Here is a 15,932-nt window from a genome sequence, read left to right as displayed (position 1 = left end):
TGTGACAAGCGAACGCTTAAACCACAAGACTACCCCACCACCCCCTATCAATTTAAGATGATACAGGTGATAATGAATGTATTACGGTATTATTCCTGAGATATATTTTAGATTACTTTTTATAGGTAAGAGATTAGTTTTTCCTTTCAGAAATATGGAGAAGAAATTATCTTTCTTCAAGAATCACCATACCTGCAGAGTTGTGTGGTCTCAAGTACCAAACCTAACATACCTTTGAGAATGTAATGGCGCTTAATGTCGTCAATCATTGTTTCTGTCTGTTTAAAACGTGGGCGGAGAAAGTCTTTACTGTCATAATAGAAGCCTTCCTCATTCATTGACGGTTTCAGCGCCTGAAATAGTAAACATAATCATGGAAGTCAAGTCAAAACACAGAGAAATTTGCACTTGTTCTTATGTGAGTACATACTGAGTAGGTATTAGAGAACGGAAGCGATTACATATAGGAAATATAAGATCTTCTTGGCCAGGGTGCCGTTGTACAAACAACCTTAGCACTACGATGTCTTTAGTCTATGCCACGGTGTGTGAGTTACGACCACCTTAGCCCTACGATCGCTTTGTTCAACGACACCCTGGTATAGGCCAAAAGTTTGGTATGATCCTACTTGATGATATGTATGCTAAGGTTTAAAACGAATGACGTACGCTTGGGGTTGCTGAATCTTTAGACATCTGTTGTGGATCTGGAAACAAACCGTCTCTTAATAAGTTGCCAGGGCGTTAATTAATAGTACTGTCAACATCAGAAGAGGTCGACACCCATCAGAGGATATATACTGAACCGCAAAAGAAACGTCACCCCAAGTAAAATTGCATGAAAAAGTTGTCATTTAAATATCGGGGTAATTTTTGTCAAAGTTTCTAAAATTTAACATTACCTTGTCCGGAAAAATGAAATTTGATGATGAAAAAACAAAGCAGATGACAATAAAACTGATCGCCCAAACTCATCAGGGCAACGGCCATGGTAACCCGATGCACCTGAGTTCCCTGCAAATTGAAATGCACATGCGTTCCGCCGTTCCCAGCAACGGTAAAGACCACCAACACTACAGATGACCGACAACGTAGTCACCACTCGACGTCAGGATCGACAGATTGTGCGACAGCATCTTCAAGATCGCTTTGTTACTGCTGCGGAAACTGCTCGACAGACCATGGGGACACACCAGCGACACATTAGTGCGGACACCGTGCGTCGACGATTGACAAGCAGACACCTCCACTGTGACAGCCTACACCGAGGACACCACGTCATCGCCGGGACCGTCTTCAGTGGCGCCACCAGCAGTGGAGAAGAGTCCTCTTCTCAGACGAGAACCGTCATTGTATCTCGACAGCAGATGGCAGAGAGAGAGAAAGAGTCTGGCGAACGTTATTCGGATGCTTGTGTTGTTGAGAGAGACTCGTGGGGTGGTCCGAGCATCATGGTGTGGGGTGGAATTGGTCTTGCACAGGGGGTCGGCCCTGTGGTCTTCCAGAACATCTGTCCAGGGAGAGGCCAAGGCGTCACAGCAGCTAGGTCCATTGATCAAGTCTTGAAACCACACGCCATACCTCATTTGGCACGTCGTCGCAACTACGAGTTTCAGCATGATAACGCCCGTGCCCACACTGCGAGAGCAACAAGAGACTTCCTCCAGCAGAATGGCATCAGAACCATGCAATGGCCTGCCCTCAGTCCGATTTAAATCCAATTGAGCACCTGTGGGACGAGATTCAAAGACGGCTGAATGACGTCCGACCAAGGCCGACAACTGCAGCTGTGTCAGGCGTTCCTAAGAGTGTGGGTTCAAGTGCCTATGGCCTTCATCAACCGCCTCATCCATTGCATGTATCGACGTTGCACGGCAGTCATCAATGCACATGGCGGACACACGAGATACTGACTTGTGATGCCATTTTCTCAGATATAAGTGTTGTGTTTCACTTTAAGAACATTTGACACTTTAATTTCAATCAAGTTTCATTTGCAAGTTTCTTCTTTTTATTATGTCTTAAAGTATGTTTACAGTGTTCGGACAAATAAGGTTTCTCATATATCTATCCATGTGACGTTTCTTTTGCGGTACAGTATATTTATAAATAACATTAGTTGCAAAATGTTAATCTGATTACACGAATGATTTAGAAAACAAGCAAACGAGTTTATAATAACCAACATCTTCAATCGATATATAGGTACTGGTACAGCATTTTCTTCCTTTTCTTCATATGATCTCAGGGGTCAAGACGAATATGATATCACTGCAGACTAAAGGTAACTACCTCGACAAAGACATGTTAAATCATGTCATGCAGATCTTTTTCGTCTTGGATATTAAGGGGCGATCGGGTAGCCTAATGGTTAAAGCGTTCGCTCGTCACGTCTAAGACCCGGGTTCGATTCCCGACATGGGTACAATGTGTGAAGCATTTCTGTTGTCCTCCGCCGTGATATTGCTGGAATATTGCTAAAAGCGGCGTAAAACCATACTCACTCACTCATTCACTTGGCTATTCAATGTCTTTCATGTTATCAGTCACTTGATTGTCTGGTCCAGACTCGATTACTTACAGACCGCCGTCATATAGCTGGAATATTGCTGAGTGCGGCGTTAAACAACAAACAAACAAACAAATTTAGTAAGACAACTTTAAATATGTTGCCCTTGAAAGATGAAGTACCGGACACGTTGCAGCAAAATACAGCAAATATGTACATTGGTTAATTGGATCTGTTTTTCGCTCTAAGATTTGATCCAAGAAAGCACACGCTTCCTTCATGGGATGTATATATATGTGTATTTCAGTCTGTGGTTCTCCTGTCCATATTGTGGGGGGAGTGGTCTCACCAGGGTCGTATCTTGTGTCTTGTAAGTATGTCCTTAATGCACACACTCCTCACAATCGTACAGCAATGAAGTAAAAAAATACCAAACTAGCAGAAATACTCACTGCCACCTCAACACAGTCCTAGTCAAGAATCATAGAGATAACTATTGCGTCACTATCAAGATAAACTCTTAGATCGCTGCTGTACTGAGCACCTGATGTTAACATAGTTTCATGGTGTTTGACCTTGTAACTCATTTGTTATGTTAATTTTAATACGTTTGTTTAACATTCAAAATGTTATCCGTGTACATCTTCCTTGTTGAAACAATAACTCTGTCTCTTGAAACTTATATATTATTAAGACAGGATATAACAGCAATATTGAAACTACTAATGTTCACACATGCAAAATATGATAGAAAAAATGTAATATTAATTTCGTATCTCATGTAGCATAGTCACTGATATATAACATGAGGTGACAGCAATAATATACATGTAAAGTGTATGTATAAAAAATGTCTTCGGTGATTGAAATCATGTATCTTGCATGGTGAGGTGAAATGGGGTTTAACATCGCGTCCAAGATTATCGCACTTATATAGCGACGTGCATGTACGTGTGTGTGTCTGTGTGGCTGCTTGTACTAGTCCGGACTGATGCCGATTTATAGTGCTAGCTCACTGAGATACCACGCCGCAGTTTAACATGAATACCCCACTCAGACACAGTATACTGATTCCGAGCCGACGAGTCCTTGGTTTAGCCCCTTAATGCCAAAAGCCAGACAGGGCAACATCTTTTAACGTCTTTTGGTATGACGCGGCCGGGGATCGAATGCCGGACCTTCCGCTCTCCGTGTCTACCACTTGCCCACGGAGGCGGTCCGTATCTTGCATGGAATCAACTGATTACTACACTATATTCTTATGGTAGGAAGGGACAAATTTAAATTCGTCGAAACTCTATATAACAACCAAACGTTCTGCTTGATGGCGATTGGTATGAACCTAGAAACATCAGCAGTCTGACACGTTGTGTCTGTTTACATGTGATATTCACCGTCTCCTCTTTGGTGATGATTAGAGTAAGTGAAACGAGTGATATGTTCTTGTATGGCTTGATTTATAACAAATTCTGCATGTCCATATTATATATTATCCATATATAAAATTTGTAATAACTCGTTTAACGTCAGTACCAAAGGATTCTTTCCCATCGAAATGTCTACCTGCTGTGATCTAAATATATATGAAATAGCCGCTGAACCTTTCGCGATCTAGTAGACAAAGATTTCAATAACGACTCTGAAAATATTCATTCCATAATTTTAGGTCATACACTACAACTTGATACTGATCGCGCCAACATTTCGATGTGCCATGTTACAAAAGACGGTGAGTTAGTAAACTCACCACCCGCCACACGGAATCAACGTCAGTCGAGCCTTCAGTCCTACAGTGGCACGTGTAGCTCCACCCCCATCCCCCTTCCTTCATCCAATGTCACACCAGTCCACCCAACGTTACACGGCAGTCATCAATGCACATGGCTGACACACGAGATACTGACTTGTGATGCCATTTTCTCAGAGACTAGTGTTGTGTTTCACTTTAAGAACATTTGACTTTAATTTCAATCTTGATTATCAGTTTTGCCAAGTTTCATCTATTTAATATGTCTCAAAGTATGTTAACAGTGTTTGGACAAATAAGGTTTCTCATATATCTATCCATGGTGACGTTTCTTTTGCGATTTCGATATATAACTGTGACCCTCACAAACTATTTAAGGATGGAATTCATAAAACTTTTTTATTGATTTCACTAACGTGTAAAAGTCACGGAGATGATGATCATGACCATGACAGTCTATCAGAGTGAGTGAGTTGGGTTTTAACACCGCTTTTAACAGTATTTCAGTTATATCACGGCGTGTTAGCGTGTTGTTGGAAGAAGGCCCAAAGTGATTACTAATTTGGTGATACACATGAGCACTGGTATGATGCTGGCAAACCTAGAAACATAATCGGGATGAACGGATCATAGGTTTCCCGAACACCTGAGGGACCGTCTCCGTGGTCTAGTGGTAGAGCGTCCGCCCGGAGAGCGGAAGGTCCAGGGTTCGATCAACGGCCGCATCATACCAAAAGACGTTAAAAGATACTACTTGTTGTTACCCTGTCTGGCGCTCGGCATAAAGGGGCTAAAACAAAGACTGGTTGGCTCGGAGTCAGTATACTGTGTCTGAGTAGGGTATTCATGTTAAACTGTGGCATGGTATCTCAGTGAGCTAGCACTATGAATCGGCATCAGTCAGGACTAGTACAAGCAGCCACACAAACACACACACGTACACGCACGTCGCTATATAAGTGCAATAATCTTGGACGCGATGTTAAACCCCATTTCACCTCTCCTCACCGGAACACCGAAGGAACGCAGCATTGCACAACAAATTGCGGCGCCTTGGACAACAAGGCCACATGTGCCTCAATGTGTCAAAAAAACACATTTAACGTTGTTATAGGATACACTATTACCTTCTTGAAAGCTCCATTGTCGACCACTTAGTTTAAATGGCAGACTGTTAGTTTTATGAACTACGTGTTCAAAGACTGAAATATCCCATTCCGACAAATCATCCAATGATATTGTTGACGGGTATACAGATCTGAAACGATTGTGTAATAAGTATACAATATATATCCTCTATGTGTTGGGCATGCAACATTTTCTCATAGTATAGTTTAAGCACAGTTGCCATCATTGTTAAGATGATTTATGATTTAGAAATTTAAAAAAATAATTTACATGTCTTTGAAAGGAATTTAGAAGTGATACACATGAGGAAGAGAATATTGTGAGTAACACAACTTTTGGTATATGCTTACTCCTTCATCAGGTTATTATATATGTAGTCTTGCATGATTAAGGAGGAAGCATATACTCCGAAACGTTGTGTTCCTCATAATAAAGAAGTTGACATCCATATATTCTCTTCTTTAGTTTCCATGTTAGTCTTCAATATTTTCTCCAGTCCATGGGTTACTAAAAGTAAACAGAAAGTTTAAACCCACTTTATTATACCTGAGGTCGGGTAGCCTAGTGGTTAAAGCGTTCGCTCGTCACGCCGAAAACCCGGGTTTGATTCCCGACATGGGTACAGTGTGTGAAGCCCATTTCTGGTGTCCCGCGCCGTGAAATTGCTGGAATATTGCTAAAAGTGGCGTAAAACCATACTCACTCACTCACTTATTATACCTGAGTCTGTCCCTTTCTTCGTGGGAGCTACACACCAGTAGAGTGTCGCCCAATCGACTTAGTCTCCTCGCCACCTCAAGCATCAAAGTAGTTGCTCCGGTACCAGGGCCATACCTCAATTGGACATATTTACTGTCTATGTTCTCCACAAGATATACACACTGATCTTTAGTTAGAAAATAGATACAACTGTCATCGACTTCACCTGTCTCTGTCAGGACTGACTTTGTCTCAGCAACGGCTGCCCAGAAGGCCACCATCACGTGTTCATATTTTGATGGAGTCATCATTAGGGAAGATTCAGGAACAAGGGATGCAGATAAGGCAGCAAGTTCCCTTAACTTTATGTACCACATATCATTATTTATCAGACCAGTCTTACACAGAACTCCATGTACAACGTTGACATTTTCATTTGTGAATCTACGTAGTTTTGTTGTCACTTCTCTGGCCACAGCGGTGTTGTAATTAATAGCAATCCTCGTTTTATTGTCACAGTCCAGTAGTGTCAGCACCATGATGGGTTGGTGAGGCGTAATTAGGAGCAAATCACACTTCACCTCATTCTCTCGTGGTAGAACTGGGAAGTCTAAAGTTAATGCTAATGATTCTGACAAATGCACAAAGGCGGTAAGTTCTCCACACGTAGTGAAGCCATTAAGAATGCTTTTATGAAACAAAAATCCGTCCTTCTTCAGTAGGGAATGCACTTCATCCCCAATATTCCGCCAAACATCAGCTAACCGGGATGGAACTTTGGTTACCGAACCTGAAATAACAGAACATTTCGGGAAAGACTTCTACAAGAAATGAAAGCAGCGAGACCGGAATTATATTAAATAGCTACACAAAATAGAATTTTGATGGAGGCGTTTCGAAATGAAGTGAAAAACACCATTTGTTGAATCGTCCATGCAAAGTCTCCATGTTCTTGTTTTATTTGGTTTCTGAAGCATCTACTAACTACCATCAGGCTGCTATTTTGCAAACTGGGGCTGTCCCATTTTAAGGTTATGGAAAACTTTTACCTATTGCTGTGCATGCTATCTGACCAGACCATGTGACAGATAAGTTGCCTTCTTATTTCTATCGGTTGCAAGTGCTATACTTATGACAATATCAAGTACAGAAATATAGCGAAGGTGAATGACAGAAATTGCTCAATATTGTGCAAATGTAAATATTATACCTGAAAACTTCAGCTTTTATGACTCCTTGTGAGCCCTACCTTTACATGTTATGTTGATAGAAGACCAACATTTTAAACATTTTCTGAGGTTAAATGTTCACTGGAAGATAAAATGGACTCTAGCATAATAAATAATGTAAAATCAATAATCGTAACAAAACTACCTTTTTGCTCAAAGTGGTGTTTAATCTCAGTGATGCTAGCATCTATTTGTTTCAAAGGTGGACGCAGGAAGTTTTTGCTATTCAAGTGGAGTTTCTCCTCTTCCTTCTTTTGTACGGACTTCTGAAAGTAGACACGAATTACTTCATCACTGCTGCGTTATCACATACATGTACTTCAGTCAGTAAAGATTAATATAGGGAGAAAGTCCAAACTGACACATGTAGTAGACATGTACATTTTCAGTGGCACAAGTGGCTGCCGAGACAAACCAAGATTCATAATTGCGTTTAATTTAGGATTAAAACCCATGATACAAATCCTCTGACAGATTATCCTTTGCATTTCGGTTTATTTGGCCACACTTCTATACGTTCTTAAATTCCTATAGCCCTATGCCTGTGATTACCGCGTGAGTAAAAGAGTTTACTTTGAGAGTATTTCAATGTTGGCTTGTCAGCTAGGTGTGGATGGAAAGCCACTATAGTGCAAACAAACTTAGAAACAATCAGGGCGAATCTCGGATATACTTTCGGCTCGCTTAAGGCACGCAACTCTAAATAAAAGCGACAAAACCCTTTCCGTATTCAAAAGAAATCCATTGTACGATTCCAACTATATCATGAGCATGTGTTTATGAATCACTATCAAATAGTGATGATACCAGGTGTTCGCGAAAAGTTGAGCGTATCCTGCACCACCGGTAGCACCCGTAACAAACACATGCAAAGACGGGTCAATTGTTTACCTGCAAAACACTGAAACATGTAGTAAAAGTCCGAAAAGGGAATTTCATCGGACATCATTATTGTCACTGATGCGTCAAATTTAGAAACGTCCTCCACATGTCTACCATAAAACATTTTGAAAGCCTTTCAAAGGCCTTCAATGTTGCAACTGAACTGATTTAATCACATGTATCACACACATTGCTTTACCTGTAATTTCTTCATGTCTCTATACCGTTGTTTCTAATCTGAAAAATGATGATATTGTACAAAAAGTAGTTAAAAATGATATACAACATTTTTTTTTTTGTTGTTTAACGTCGCACTCTGCAATATTCCAGCTGTATGAAGGCGGTCTGTCAATAATCGAATCTGGACCAGACAATCCAGTGATTCACATCTTGAGCATCGATTCAAGCAGTTGGGATACGATGACATGCATCAACCAAGTCAGCGAGCCTGACCACACAATAGTCGCCTTTTACGACAAGCATAGTCGAGTTTTACGGCAAGCATGGGCTGCTGGAAACCCATTCTATCTATTTTACATATAACAATGAAATTATTGTCCAGACTAGTAATATTGTAGTACCCACTTCTTTATCTGAACTCAAAGTCTCCAATTTTGATAAAAATTCACTTCGGTGTGCCAATATATACAGACTTTGCTTTTTTTAGAGATGACGAGAATGCTTGAAATTGGCAAGCCTTGATCGTGTTTAATGAGTTGTCAATACAATTTCCCACTTAAGTTCTTAGTGAAGTATTCCGTGAGTTATTGAATGACGTTTTACCGCGAGGTATGATCCCAGATAGCATGGTAACGTTGGGTGAGGTGAGGTGAGATTGGGTTTAACGTCGCGCCCAAGATTATTGGTCTTATATAGCGACGTTCGTGCACGTGTGTGTGTGTGTGTGGCTGCTTGTACTAGTCCGGACTGATGCCGATTTAAAGTGCTACCTCACTCACAGCAAAAAAATGTAGGTTTCCATCTTCCGGAAACCTTCCGGATACCTTCCCATTTTGGATCCGGTCCGGATACCTTCCGGAAACCTTCCCAAAAAATGTCAAAATTTGGGGGGTGCATTTTGTTCACTTAAGTGTGAAACAGATAAAAAATTATCTTGAAAATACCAAGACATTTGAGGGTTGCTGAAGGCATCTGGAAGGTTTCTGGAAGGTTTCCGGAAGGTATCCAGATGCAAATTTTCTTCATGTCTTGTTTCTGGTAAATAATGTTAGCCTGTGCATTACAGATAGCTGTTGTAATATTCTGTGTTGCTTTAATGGTAAATATCCTCCTAAAACATTTTTGGAGAAGACAATTGTTCAATTTCATATATTGTTCTTTTCAGATGTTAATGGTATTTAATGAACAAACATTAGTTCTCGTATAATGATATCCTTAAATTTCATGTCCAGAATTCCAGTTTGTACTGAGAAAAAGAAAAAGTCATTGACAATGTGCTCACTTGGGCCTTTGGTCCTAGTAAGATGATAATAAGTCTATTTGTAACGGTACATGTACTTGTTATATCCAAAATGCTAACTTCATTGAAATTTGCCTCACCCTAGATTTATGGTACTACAGTGAGCTCTTCCTCAGTTACTGTGAATTCTTTTATTTAAAGGGATTGAGAGTTAATTTGACACTGGAGTTGTAACCACTGCTCATATATGTGTATTCAAATAATATAACAACTATGTGCTTAATACTTCACAAATATCTCCAGAAATAGGCATTTTAGACATAATTGCAGAAATACTTTATGAATGACCCCTTCACTATTGCCTTGATCTTACACTTCAACACTTCACTTTTGAGTGTGAATTTGACCTTCGATATCAGTGATAAATATTTCAAAAACATTTCAAAGAGCTATCCAGCACAAAAACCAAATATGCAGTCCTTTGGTAGAATTCAACATATCATTGACAAAAATATGAAAACAATAGTCATCAGAAGGATGACGTATCCCCCCGGCAGCTGTCTGTAAAGTAACCACGAGTAAATGTGCAATTCTGTATGTAATGAGTCAAGAGTTGAATGTTCTTTAAGAAGCATACATTGTTTACCCACTGAATGGTTTTCGAATTCTGGCCCGGAAACGAACCCGTCCCCCAATGGAGTCTAGGTCCAACTTCTTTCCATAAAAATTGTAAAAAATAAAAATTCGTAAAAAAATGGGTTTTTCAGATTAAAAACGATGTTTTATTGGTCTGTTTTCAGTCGTACAAATGGGTATCTCTCATACCTCTAGTCGCACGTTAAAAGGAAGCCAGAAGCTGGAATGTAAACATTAAACTTGTTTCCGTCCGGTTGCGCACGCACCTCCCTATGACATATCACAAATCTCGAAGAAAAAGCCATCAAGCAGGACTGGACTGGATTACTTCCCTGTGGGGATGGCTGGGTGGGAACGTACGACTGAAAACAGACCAATAAAACATCGTTTTTAATCTGAAAAACCCATGTTTTAGTCTGTTTTCAGTCGTACAAATGGGTAGAATTCGACGGAACACTGGAAGGAGGGTCGGGGAAGTAATCAGGAAGTGACCTCGTTCACGTCGAATGTACCAAGTTCCTCGCCCCTGTAGTGACAATAGAACATTCGACCAGATGCACGGACGAGACAAGTTGTTTATCACGAACGCACAGCATGGTTAATGCTCTTCGACACACAACTAATTATCGATGCGACAGGACAACTGCACGCGTCAGTTGAACTGCGATCGAAGTGTGGTCGACGTATAGTTTAGTTACAGAGCAACTCGCAGTATACAAGTTAACTAAAACAGCATGTTTAATGCTCTTCGACCCACAACTAATTATCGATGCGACAGGACAACTGCACACGTCAGTTGAATTGCGATCGAAGTGTGGTCGGTGCATAATGTAGTTACAGAGCAACTCCCAGTATACAAGGTAACTAAAAAATACGAGCAGTACTATAAAGTATGGGAAGACGATGCATACACCGAATAACCATAATAAAACAGCCGAAGTACTGCATGCAACAAAAAACATAAGAATGCGTACATTCACCAACAGTTTTTATTGTAACCTGTTATCTGGCACAAAGTGTCGAGCAAAAAGTCCAAAGTGAATAAAGCACAAATTCACTGTCTTTTCTGGGAGATCTGTTGTGCCACTACGAGTGGACCAAACTGTGTGCGCATGTTGAAGCTTTGGCTCGAACTTCGTGCAGATGAGAGGAGGTGGGAGGTGCGAGTCCTTGCGCCTCGTAAGCTCTGAGAATGACCGCTTTCAACCAAAAGGAGAGAGTATTACGTGTAATCTCTTTCCTTTCATTGGTTGAGAGCGGTATGAACAGACGTCGAAAATGTTGTCGTTGCTGTTCAGATCACTGCAGGTAAATACGAAGCGCACGAACTGGGCGCAGGGTGAGATCAGCGTGATCATGAGGGCCCATAATGGCAGACAAGGAAGGAATGTGGAACATCTCGAATCTTGGCCAGGAAGTTGATTTTTCGCTTTAAAAAATCCCATCTGAGACCAAGATGGACGTGGCCATGGTTACGCTGATCGAACGTAATCCGATCGACGTCATTGGCATGTAGTTTCAATACTCTTGCCAGCGAGAGAAGGGAAACCGTTTTCTGAGACAATGTCGAACGAGACCTGATCGAGAGGCTCGTAAGTCTAACTAGACAGGTTGCGCAGAACGATATCGAGGTCCCAGGCCGGCAGTCGGAATTAATGTGACCGATCTTCAACCATGAAGGCACGTAGAATTTTCTGCAACTCAAGTATTTTAGTAAGCCTGTCGCCCGTAGGAGACGTCACCACTGTAGCCAAAGATGCCAGATAAGTCAAGATCGTCGACCCTTTCAGACGCCGAGATGACCGGAATGATCGTTGTGAGGATGAAGAAGGAGGTCGTCTCGATCTGGCAACGGGAACAGCGGCCGGCCAATAAGTCGCGACCAAAGCAGACGTAGCTTGGCCGTTTGACGAACCGTCTCCAGTATCGATGGTAACAGCACCGTTGGCGGAAACGCGTAAGCGTCTAGACCCTCCCACGATATCGCTAGAGCGTCGTGGTCCCATGCCCGTGGGTCTGGAACCGGCGACACGAATCGAGGAAGGCGGTTTTTGTACCGGGTTGCGAAGAGATCTACTTTGGGCAACCAGTCGATCTGTCAGCAGATGAAAAGACTGTCGGATAGATCATCCACTCCATGGGAGACGGCCTCGATGGTCTCGACAGGGCGTCGGCTAGTTGTCCGAGCCGACCAGTCCTTGTTTTAGCCCCTTAATGCCGAGCGCCAGACAGGGTAACAACAAGTACCCTCTGTTAACGTCTTTTGGTATGGCGCGGCCGGGGATCGAAGCCCGGACCTTCCGCTCTCCGGGCAGACGCTCTACCACTAGGCCACGGAGGCGGTCCCAGAAGGGCCACCGACCGAGTCGTTCCCTGTTTGTTGATGCAGTGGACGACTGTGGAGTTGTCCGACTGTATCATCAGCCGTTTCCGACGGAGTCGAAGTTTCCAGAACACGACCGCCCGAATCACTGCTTCCATCTCGGCAGTTGATGTGGAGGACCTTTTCTTCTGGCGACCACAGCCCGGCCGCTTGGTCGTCCCCGAAATGCGCTCTCCAGCCTTCCAATGACGCGTCTACGAATAGGTGTAGTATGAACGGAGGCTCGCTCATAAAGACGCCGTCGCAAACGTTCGACGGCTGGAGCCACCACTCCAGATGACAACGTAGCTGCGCTGGAAGTGGAACCAGGAGGTTGGGAAACTCCAGGTGGGGGTACAGCAATCTCTGAAGCGGACGAAATTAAAGACGACTTGGCAAATCAGGTCTTGAGCCGATGTCAACAGACCGAGGACTTCCTGCCACGTGTGCACCGACGCCGGGGCATGTAGAAGTCTCGGAACGCTGCTGACAATCATGTCCCAACGGTCTTGAGGTACCTTGACCAGATTGACTCCCGTCTGGAAGCGTATCCCGATGTACTGTAGATCCCGAGTTGGTACCAAGTCCGACTTTTGAAGGTTGACGATCCACCCGAGGTACCGTAGTATACACAGTAAAAAAAGTGTTGCACCCCCATATTAATACGTTTGATACATCACAACATTTAAAACGCCCGACTCTGGTTTTAATGGTAGGTATTCCTTGGGGATCTGATGTTAAATGTGTAATGTTTTCGGAGGGAAGATGATCACCAAAACGTAGCAATCAGCACGTGAATTGCATGGTGCATGATATTTGCAGATTGCAGTATCTTCTTAAGCTCAATATCGCCTATAAAAGATGTTCTCTGACAGCCCAGTTTATTGTAACCCACAATGCCGGGTAGACGATTGTCAGAAGCAGTCAAGTGGCAGATTATTGGCCTTCATGGAGCAGGTCTTTCGTTCAAGGAGATTGGCAGAAGAACCGGACATCACTACTCAACAATAAGCCGTTTGGTCAGAAAACACGCACAAACTAATGATGTAAGGAATCGCAGACCCTCTGGCAGACCACGTAAGACCACAGTTAGAGATGACAGAGCGTTGTTGAGGGTGGTAAGGCGTCATCCATTTGCTACAAGCACAACCTTGAAACGTCTTTGGCTTCCTCGTCAACAGTTCAGTACCCAGACCGTGAGAAATCGTCTTAAAGCTGCAGGGTTGAAGTCCAGAAGGGTTATCAAGCGACCTAAACTCACAGACAACCACAAACGACTACGTCTAGCCTGGTGTAGACTGAGACAGAACTGGAACTTGAGGTCCTGGAGTAGAGTCCACTGGTCGGACGAAAGCAGGTTCCTTCTGCATGTTGTGGATGGCAGAGTGAGAGTATGGAGGCGTCCTGGAACAGCTTATACTGCAAGAAACATCATGCCAACTGTACCATATGGAGGTGGATCTGTTATGGTCTGGGGATGCTTCTCATTTGATTGTAAGCTTGATTTAGTGACCATACGAGGCAACTTGACAGGGGAGCGCTACATCCAAGAGGTGCTGAATCCAGTTGTGGTGCCCCATTTTGACAATCATCCACTGGCCACCAGACCGATATTCATGGATGACAATGCCAGACCACATCGTTCACGAGCTGTGACCCAGGTTATCCACAACAATGCTCTGACGCAGATTCCATGGCCAGCAATGAGTCCAGATCTGAATCCTCTGGAACATGTATGGGACATTTTGGGACGGCTGATTTATCGTCGGGACCCTCCTCCACAGAACTTGCGTGAATTGGAAGCAGCATTACACGAGGAGTGGCAGCAGCTGCCCATGGAGCGATTCCAACGTCATGGTGAGGAGTATGAGACGAAGACTTCAAGCCGTGATCCAAGTGCTTGGTGGAAGTTCTCGATATTGACTTACTGTGTTCGTCAAATCACCATATGACATTCTTACCCTATTGGATGAATTTGGTCACTAAAAATTATTGAGATGTCACCATACTTAATGCGTCTTCGTTGTTCGTTCATTTTTCGTAAAAGTTCAGCATGAGATTATTACATGCCATAAGGTCATGGAATACCCCATTTAAGTTCATTGTATAGACAATACACTGGTTTGTTGGTATACACGAAATCCTGGTTATAATATTAATTCGGTTATCTTTACACCCTTTCAAAACACCCCTCCATGAAAAAGTATAGGGGGTGCAACACTTTTTTTACTGTGTATAGATTCAGGGTGGTCGTTAATTCTCCTTGAAGGGCTTCTGTGAACTGGTGAGCATGGAGCCCGTCGTCTAGGTAGAAGGCGACCCTGATCGCCTGCCGATGGAGCCGTTCTACGACCGTCTTCATGACCCGTGTGATGAGGTCTCCCCCTTACCGGTAGCTCGTCTAAAGGTAGTAGACTTCAACGACGGTGACGGCGGGGGAAGGGACCTCACTACCTCCCCCGCTGGCTCGCTGTCGACAGCATAGCAAGCGGTTGTAGCTGGTGACGAGCAGCAGTGTCCATGGATTCCCAATGCCTGTCTACTACAAGAATCTTGGAGGGCGCTGGTTTCTTGAAGAGTAGCCCCCAATCCAAGTCCCTACTCATGGGTGACGAAAACGGCATGCCAGAGATCGGGTAACGCGATCGAACAGGTGGTTTGCTGAACCTCTGCCCCAGCAGATCAGACGCAAAGTTCTGGTCCATATCGTGAGCCATGGCTCTGAAGACATCGGGAGGAGAATACTGAAGAGACTGCGGCGTATCTCCGACCTTAAAGCCAGCACACGTCGGTTTGTCATCTTTTGATAACTCAGGCAAAAAAATGAGATAGCCAAGCCATAGCCAGGCTGTCGTCACAATCCATCGTCGACGTCGATTGTGTAGACGTAGATGAAGGTACTGGTGTACTGGTCGATGGTCCATGTACCTCCGACGTAGTCGAATCCTTCTTGGTCGACGCGGTCGAGGCGAGTACCGCCGTCGTGATCTGGGCTATCAAAGCCGGGTCGATATGAAAGTGAGACGAGGGTGACGATCGATCATTATCTCTACGACGCTGATCTCCCAAAAACTCCCTTCGAGAACGTCGCACGTCCCCGTGGGGGCGAGGGCTACGATCTCTAACTGTAGAAGTACTACGATTCCGATCGTAGTTATCGTCCGAATTGAACTCCCGACAACCTCGAAGGCGACGAAAGTCCTCGTGTCGCTTAATTACTGTCTCTCGACGAGACACTCGACCTGTCGTCCCGTGAACGGGAAGGACTTGTAAAGTGGGATCTCTGTTCACTGACGACCTGCACGACGTCCCTATCGTCG

General features: G+C 43.4%; 1 protein-coding gene across 2 annotated transcripts in view; it reads right to left on the bottom strand.

The window, feature by feature from the left end:
• Window positions 1-15,932, bottom strand: part of LOC124130348 — a 73,855-nt gene that overhangs the window by 22,761 nt on the left and 35,162 nt on the right. For both annotated transcript variants that reach the window (XM_048390616.1, XM_048390617.1), the window contains exons 4-9: window positions 8,394-8,431; window positions 7,458-7,578; window positions 6,105-6,873; window positions 5,384-5,514; window positions 670-707; window positions 233-353 (exon numbers count right to left, since the gene is read on the bottom strand). In XM_048390616.1, the coding sequence (XP_048246573.1) occupies window positions 233-353; window positions 670-707; window positions 5,384-5,514; window positions 6,105-6,873; window positions 7,458-7,578; window positions 8,394-8,408 (1,195 nt within the window). In that variant the 5' untranslated portion in view covers window positions 8,409-8,431. The remainder of the gene's footprint in view (window positions 1-232; window positions 354-669; window positions 708-5,383; window positions 5,515-6,104; window positions 6,874-7,457; window positions 7,579-8,393; window positions 8,432-15,932) is intronic.

Source organism: Haliotis rufescens, unplaced genomic scaffold (assembly GCF_023055435.1).
Source record: "Haliotis rufescens isolate VD_foot unplaced genomic scaffold, xgHalRufe1.0.p SCAF_9, whole genome shotgun sequence".
In the NCBI taxonomy this organism is placed as follows: Eukaryota; Metazoa; Mollusca; class Gastropoda; order Lepetellida; family Haliotidae; genus Haliotis; species Haliotis rufescens.
The sequence above is the reverse complement of the archived record's forward strand: the minus strand, read 5'-3'. Positions and strand labels throughout refer to the sequence as shown.